The sequence below is a fragment of the Limulus polyphemus genome, unplaced genomic scaffold, assembly GCF_000517525.1.
Source record: "Limulus polyphemus unplaced genomic scaffold, Limulus_polyphemus-2.1.2 Scaffold5387, whole genome shotgun sequence".
NCBI lineage: Eukaryota > Metazoa > Arthropoda > Merostomata > Xiphosura > Limulidae > Limulus > Limulus polyphemus.
This window is the reverse complement of record NW_013670997.1, coordinates 41,506-49,936: the sequence shown is the minus strand read 5'-3', so window position 1 is coordinate 49,936 and position 8,431 is coordinate 41,506. Positions and strand designations below refer to the sequence as shown.

Sequence of the window (8,431 nt, the reverse complement as noted above, 5' to 3'; positions counted from 1 at the left end):
CTTACCCTCCATGCTGTTGCTTCAAATACATGGACAGCTTTTACCACTGACCATTGTGTATCACCTGTTACTAGATTCACACTTTTCTTACTAGGGCTGGGGTATATCTTGTAGTAAATCTCTTTCTGAATATTTCTGTTGTCCCACCTTGATCTATATTCCTTTGTTTTCAATGCCATTAAGTGCAAGTGATTTCTTTGTGGTCTAATTTTATGAAAATTGCATCGGACGAGGGCTGTTACAAACCCTTCTCAAGAGCAATCAATTTTTGGTGATATCACAATAACTACGAAATGCTAAACAATTTTAAAATGTAGTTGTATCAGATGTGTTTGTCATATAACTTGCTGATATGTATATTCAATACTGTCTTAATATAATGTACTCAACTCTCTATATAACCCTGTTTTAATATAACGTACTCAACCCTCTATTATATAACGTCTTAATATAACGTTGTCAACCCTCTATATAACTCTGTCTTAGTATAACGTACTCAACCCTCTATATAACCCTGTTTTAATGTAACGTACTCAACCCTCTATATAACCCTGTCTTAATATAACGTACTCAACTCTCTATATAACCCTGTCTTAATATAATGTACTCAACCCTCTATATAACCCTGTCTTAATATAACGTACTCAACCCTCTATATAACCCTGTTTTAATATAACGTACTCAACCCTCTATATAACCCTGTCTTAATATAACATACTCAACACTCTATATAACCCTGTTTTAATATAATGTACTCAACACTCTATATAACCCTGTTTTAATATAACATACTCACTACTGTATGTTGATTGTAAGTGTTAATTAGTGATATCTACTTTTGTTTCTTCTTCTCTCCATCAATCTGTTTTTTTTGTATGTACCATAAAGCAATTTTCCAAAACAGTTATGAAACTCGTGTTATAATTAAGAGAAGAAATTCTTTCTTCAGTTTGTAAATATTGTAAGTATCTTCTCCTGTTAATTTTAAATGTTCTGTCTGTTTTGCTGTGAACTCATTGGATGAATTAGATATTTTGGCTTTTTGGTTCTGTATATTTATTTGAAAATATCTTCATATCATATTTTCTTTTTTCAAACAGGCAGTCCACAATCTTCTAGAAGATTGCTGGGCACTGAAGACATACAGTCAGGAAGACAGGAAGTTCAAGCAATCTATTCTTATTTATCAAGTGGAGAGCATCAACTGAGTTTTCACGAAGGAGATATTCTTGTTTTGATTGGCCAAAGAAACAAGGGTTGGCAGTATGGTGAGAACCTACGAAATCACAGGTATCTATATTGTAAGGTATTTATATATATCTGTGTATAATTACTTAAAGCAGAATAAAACAGAAGACAAAATAAAATAATACTTGAACAACAGGAACACATTAAGCTTCTGTGCTAAAACATTTAAAATTTTATCATCATTATTTTAGGTTATTTCAGGATATTTTAAAAGCTATCTTATAGGTTCTAGTTCAAAGATATGTACATTGTTGGTCAACTGTCTGTTTTATTTTATTCTACATAGCTTCAGTAACAACAACAGATTCTAGTTAAAAGATATGTACATTGTAAGTCTACTGTCTGTTTTGTTTGTTCTACATAGCTTTAGTAACAACAACAGATTCTAGTTTAAAGATATGTACATTGTAAGTCTACTGTCTGTTTTGTTTGTTCTACATAGCTTTAGTAACAATAACGGATTCTAGGTTAAAGATATGTACATTCAGTGGGGTTTGGATGGTGCAAATGAACCCTATCCCACTCCTGCCAAATTTCCCCTCACCTATTATCATTATTTCTTTTTCCTTTCTATGCTGACAACCTCTCATTATGCATACATGTGCAACAAGCATTTTCATACTTATCAGAGGAAATTTACTAGAAATCTTTAATTGCAGTGATAGTAAAGGAGCCATTATATAATTCTTAATTTTTTTTTTCATCCCAGTGCATTAAAGTTATGCATAAAATGAGTTCCACTTTGGACCAAAAGAACTCTCCACTTCCAGATCTGGCTATGAGGCTTGTGTACATTGTAGGTCTACTGTCTGTTTTGTTTGTTCTACATAGCTTCAGTAACAACAACAGATCCTAGTTTAAAGATATGTACACTGTAGGTCTACTGTCTGTTTTGTTTGTTCTACATAGCTTCAGTAACAACAACAGATCCTAGTTTAAAGATATGTACACTGTAGGTCTACTGTCTGTTTTGTTTGTTCTACATAGCTTCAGTAACAACAACAGATCCTAGTTTAAAGATATGTGCACTTTAGGTCTACTGTCTGTTTTGTGTGTTTTACATAGCTTCAGTAACAACAACAGATCCTGGTTTAAAGATATGTGCACTGTAGGTCTACTGTCTGTTTTGTGTGTTCTACATATCTTCAGTAACAAAAACAGATCCTGGTTTAAAGATATGTACATTGTAGGTCTACTGTCTGTTTTGTGTGTTCTACATAGCTTCAGTAACAACAACAGATTCTGGTTTAAAGATATGTACATTGTAGGTCTGCTGCCTGTTTTGTGTGTTCTACATAGCTTCAGTAACAACAACAGATGCTAGTTTAAAGATATGTACACTGTAGGTCTACTGTCTGTTTTGTGTGTTCTACATAGCTTCAGTAACAACAAAAGATCCTGGTTTAAAGATATGTGCACTGTAGGTCTACTGTCTGTTTTGTGTGTTCTACATAGCTTCGGTAACAACAACAGATCCTGATTTAAAGATATGTACAAGTTATAGAGTTGTATGAAATGACTACAAACACAGCCACAGATACTTATGGTTCATAATTGTTTTATATGATTATTTACCTTTAGGAAATTATAGAAAATGTTTGATCTTTTTACACATTTAAGAACTTAAAAACTGTACATATCTTAGCCTTATTACGGTGTTTGAGATGGACGATTTAATTAACTGACTATGTGGCTAGGTGTGGCTGGTTTCCTGTGGCCTACACAACCCCAGTCTGTGACAGAAGTGACACATCAAGGTGAGGAGGTATCTGTTTAACCTTGCTAACTCCTTTTATTAACCCATCAACTCGAATTTTTATGTAATCAAATCTTTTGAGCAAGAAGTAATTAAGCATCTTATGAAAAAATCGAATAATCTAAAAAAATTCCAGAAGATCCATGATGCAATCGTAGCTATATTGTGCAGAGTGACATCTTTAAATCAATAAGAATATATATATCCTCTTGTTGCCATTTTTCCACATACATTTCTTTCCATCAAATCGACTAGTATACTTGGGGTTCATGATTTATGGTCCATTCCAATGTAAATTCACTCTGCTCTTTGATGTGGTGGTCAAATCCAATTATTCAGGTAGTCAGTAGTGCAGCCCAAAATTGGGGGTTGTATTGATCATAGCAGCCTTTTCTCTAGTCTGTAAATTCATAATTAGAGATAACTATGCACCGATAGCCCTTTGTGTAACCATGCAAGAAAATTCTGAAAGAACCACATGTTTTAACACAACCCTTAAAGGTTGATGCACAAATTAAAACTAAAGTAATTATTATAAAATGACATATGGATTACTCAATTCAAAACTGCTTGTTATTCTCTTCTTTTTTTCTTTTCTCAAAGATTAGATTGTCAACTTTTAAAACAAGAATGAAACATTTGTAAAAATGATGTAGATATAAAATAAAGATACAAATCAGACCTACTTCCAAAATATACAGTTCCAGAAACAATATTTATAAGAATTATAGTAATTAAATAAATAACTGTATGTTCTATATTTGATTTATTGTTTATATTCTATTGTTCTTGATTATATGGTAGTTCCTCAGAAGGCAAGCGTAGAGCATCAGACTTCTATACAGGAGTGACCTCTAGGGAGGAAGTCTCCAACAATGTGCCTTGTACAAGACCATTCAGCAGTTCCACCATGCATTCAGGAAAAGAAGTTGGATCTCCACCTCCTGCTGTCTCCAGTGGAATGAGTACTTTTGGCGAGGGTTTTTACTGTAAGCTGACTGAAATGTGTAAGGTGAGGATTGTTCTCATCAGTAATATTACATTCATGGTTATTCCTTAATTCTGTAGAGCATATACTAACTGTGGTGAATTCTATTGTTACCAACTGATAGACTGTGTCTGATTTTACAGCTATCAGTTTTTACAGTGGGGTTTACTAATAAATATAAAATATGTTCTAGCAATGCAGATTATTTTTTGCTGTAGGTAATTAATATTTCTAGCTAATTATTTGATTTTTTTTTATTACTTTTTCTGCTAAATTCAAAGTCAGATTTGCAGCAAGTTTTACTCAAACAATCACTCCCCCCTACTAAATGATGCCAAGTTATAATTAGTCAATAGTTATGTATGCCTCTCATATTTCTCCAACTTCATACATACGCATAGTTGCAGACAGCTACACTGACATATCGTGTTACTTGAAGCTGCAGAAAAGGCTTTAATAATTCACTTCCTTATTAAATGGATCTGTATTTAAGACATTCATGTTACTTGAGTTATCTCCATGCACTAGTTGCATGATTTATCATGTAAAATTTATGTTGTTACTTATTACGGTGTTATCCTAGTGTACTGATACTAGATAGTAATTTACTTTTCTTTCTTCAAGACTCCCACTGCTTCAAACTTTCCAGAGAATCGTGATGGTTTACACGTTGCTCAATATGAAGGACTTACCCTTCGGCCCATCTGTAGATCCTTAACGTCTCCTTTCCCCCAGTCTGTACCACCAGCCTCTCCTTCCTCCGTCACTCCAGAAAGTGGAGTGAAGACAACAGCATTTGGCTCTGAGGATGTCAAGCAAAAGTAAGTCAACCCCTATTCTGTGTTGTGTTAAACAAAAGTAAGTCAACCCCTACTTTGTGTTGTGTTAAACAAAAGTAAGTCAACCCCTACTCTGTGTTGTGTTAAACAAAAGTAAGTCAACCCCTTACTTTGTGTTGTGTTAAACAAAAGTAAGTCAACCCCTACTCTGTGTTGTGGTAAACAAAAGTAAGTCAACCCCTACTCTGTGTTGTGTTAAACAAAAGTAAGTCAACCACTTACTTTGTGTTGTGTTAAACAAAAGTAAGTCAACCCCTTACTTTGTGTTGTGTTAAACAAAAGTAAGTCAACCCCTTACTTTGTGTTGTGTTAAACAAAAGTAAGTCAACCCCTACTCTGTGTTGTGGTAAACAAAAGGAAGTCAACCCCTACTCTGTGTTCTGGTAAACAAAAATAAGTCAACCTCCTACTTTGTGTTGTGTTAAACAAAAGTAAGGTGTGTAGTAGCTTCAAGCAAACTTTATGATAAGCTATATGATAGAATTAGATGGAAACATCCCATAAACCAATTGAAGTAATTAAACAAATAACAACATTCTTTAGTTTTGAACCCCAAAATATAATACAAACCATTTTTATGATGCTTAAAATGAAATAATACTTTTTTTAGCCTTATACCTGTCTCTAAGTTTTGTGTGAGAATTTGTACTTTATACCTGTCACTAAGTTTTGAGTGAGAACATGTATCTTATACCCGTCTTTATGTTTTGAGTGAGAACTTGTACCTTATATCTGTCTCTAAGTTTGAGTGAGAACTTGTACTTTATACCTGTCTCTAAGTTTTGAGTGAGAACTTGTACTTTATACCTGTCTCTAAGTTTGAGTGAGAACTTGTATCTTATACCTGTCTCTAAGTTTTGAGTGAGAACTTGTACTTTATACCTGTCTCTAAGTTTTGAGTGAGAACTTGTATCTTATACCTGTCTTTATGTTTTGAGTGAGAACTTGTACTTTATACCTGTCTCTAAGTTTTAATTGAGAACGTGTACCTTATATCTGTCTTTATGTTTTGAGTGAGAACTTGTATCTTATACCTGTCTCTAAGTTTTGAGTGAGAACTTGTACCTTTTTTTGTTTTTTTTAAACATCACTTAGACATTCTTCTGAGTGTTCATTCTTTACCTTTATAATTAGGGTAATTTTAGTAGACTTTTTAATGAGAGAATCGCTCTAGTAAACCTGTTATGAACCATCTCCAGCTTTAAAATCTGGTACACAACTCTAGTACACCTTGTCTGATCCCTCTCTAGCTATCTACAGAGGGTGAGTACGTTATATTAAAATATGTTTCAATATGCAAATCAGCAAGTCACGTGACAACACGGCCAAAATAAAATTGTGGTGGAATAGTATGTCTAAGAACTACTTTTTTTTTATACCTTGTTAAATGTTATACCTTGTTAAAGGTGTGATGTTTCCAAAAAATGACCAAGTTCGTGAAAGTTATATAATAGCCCTTTGCGATACAAATATGTGTTCAGAAGGAAGATTTTGATTTCAAAGACGTTCTTAATGGAATTGGAAAAAAAATAAGGGAGAGAAATACATGTTTCTTATGGGTCCATGTTTTTTACTTACCTAAATAGGTGCCTGTTCCTTACTTACCTGAATGGGTCCATGTTCCTTACTTGGAGATACATTCTTGATGTTAGAAAATCACACACTTTACTGAAGAAGATATAGGTATCACATGTATTAAATTGATTTCTTGAACCTACGTGTTTTTCTAACATGAATGTATCTCCACATAAGGAACATGGATCCATTCAAGTAAGTAAACCTTTCTATTCCCTAACATACTTATTTTAGGTGATGTCCATTAACACTTCACATTTCTTAATGGACACCCAATCCTATCCAGCTTTACCTAAACAAACCCTGAAAAACCTATACACAATCTGTGTATATTTGTCAGTAGGTAAGCAACCTTTTGTTAGTTGTTTTCTAGACAGTAAACTGTTGCTTCACTGTATTCTTTATTTACTTGTTTTACTGCAAACTATACAACAGGAATCAAACTTCGAGTTTTAGTGTTTTAAGCTCAATAAACGTACTGTTGACCCAATGGGGGGATTGCTTCACTTTAAGCTAATTGTTTTGCGGTATTATATGGAAAACCTTATATTGTCCTTCCAAGTTAGTGCCTGTTTTAACACTTTACACCCTTCCTTTCAATTTAAAAGAATTAAAAATGCAAGCTTGTAACAATAAAAGTAGTTTATTATTGGTAAGATGCTAGTTTCAGCATATTTCTGTATTTGGAAACCTCCATCAATTTATAACAGATATAATTTTTCTTACAGCGACAACGTTTTTGGAAGCGTCAAGTTACGAAGGATCATGGGATCAAAAAAATGTGACAAAGATCAATTATAAGATTAGCCATATTTTATAATACTCGTCAGACACAGTTAATTATCTGTATCTTTATTAAATGTTATTATTATAAAAAAATCTGTGTGTTCATGTCTAATGATATTAATTAATAATACCCACGAGCAGTGCTTTACATATTATTATAAAAAAATAATGTTATAACCAACCCCATGTTACATACTGAAATCTGTTTAATGTCTCTAGTGATGAGGAAATTGGAAATATCTGGTTCTACGAAAAATCAAATCTTAGAAAAATGGTAGGTTTTCATACAATAAACGTTTCTCTTCTCACATCTTTAGAGTGAAAAGTGGATAAGGATACGTATTTTATGTGATGTAGAGGTAAATATTTGTTGGAATAAGGGTACATATATTTATAGGGATATTGAGGTACATATTTGTCAGGATAGGGGTAAATATTTGTGGGATATATAGGCACATTCTTATTGAACAATAGGGGTACATATCTATTGGGATATAAGAGTACATGTTTATTGGAATATAGGGATGCATATTTATCGGGATGCAGGGGCATATGTAGAGATGTAGGGGTATATATTGTTTGGAATTTAGGGGTACATGTTTATTGAAATGCAGGGTACATACTTTTTGGGATGTAGGGTTACATATTTGTACATGTTTACTGGAATATGGGGTACTTGTTTATTATAACTCAAGGATACATGTTAATGGGATGTAGGGTTAGATATTTGTACATGTTTACTAGAATATGGGGTACTTGTTTATTATAACTCATGGATACATGTTAATGGGATGTAGGGTTACATAATTGTACATGTTTACTGGAATATGAGGTACTTGTTTATTATAACTCAGGGATACATGTTAATGGGATGTAGGGTTACATAATTGTACATGTTTACTGGAATATGAGGTACTTGTTTATTATAACTCAGGGATACATGTTAATGGGATGTAGGGTTACATATTTGTACATGTTTACTGGAATATGGGGTACTTGTTTATTATAACTCAGGGATACATGTTAATGGGATGTAGGGTTACATAATTGTACATGTTTACTGGAATATGGGGTACTTGTTTATTATAACTTAGAGATACATGTTAATGGGATGTAAGGTTACATAATTGTACATGTTTACTGGAATATGGGGTACTTGTTTATTATAACTCAGGGATACATGTTAATGGGATATAGGAAGTATTATGTCCATGCAGTTTCACCTGGCTAAAGAGCACA

At 33.2% G+C, this 8,431-nt stretch overlaps 1 protein-coding gene across 1 annotated transcript in view; it reads left to right on the top strand.

Annotated features, from left to right (window-relative positions):
* LOC106472506 (brain-specific angiogenesis inhibitor 1-associated protein 2-like) overlaps positions 1 to 7,285 on the top strand; it is a gene marked incomplete at its 5' end in the record, with an annotated part of 28,467 nt that extends 21,182 nt beyond the window's left edge. The window contains 5 exons of the mRNA XM_013933161.2: positions 1,101 to 1,290; positions 2,946 to 3,005; positions 3,809 to 4,016; positions 4,617 to 4,813; positions 7,135 to 7,285. Coding sequence (XP_013788615.1) covers positions 1,101 to 1,290; positions 2,946 to 3,005; positions 3,809 to 4,016; positions 4,617 to 4,813; positions 7,135 to 7,207 — 728 coding nt within the window. The remainder of the gene's footprint in view (positions 1 to 1,100; positions 1,291 to 2,945; positions 3,006 to 3,808; positions 4,017 to 4,616; positions 4,814 to 7,134) is intronic.
* Positions 7,286 to 8,431: the final 1,146 nt, after the last annotated feature.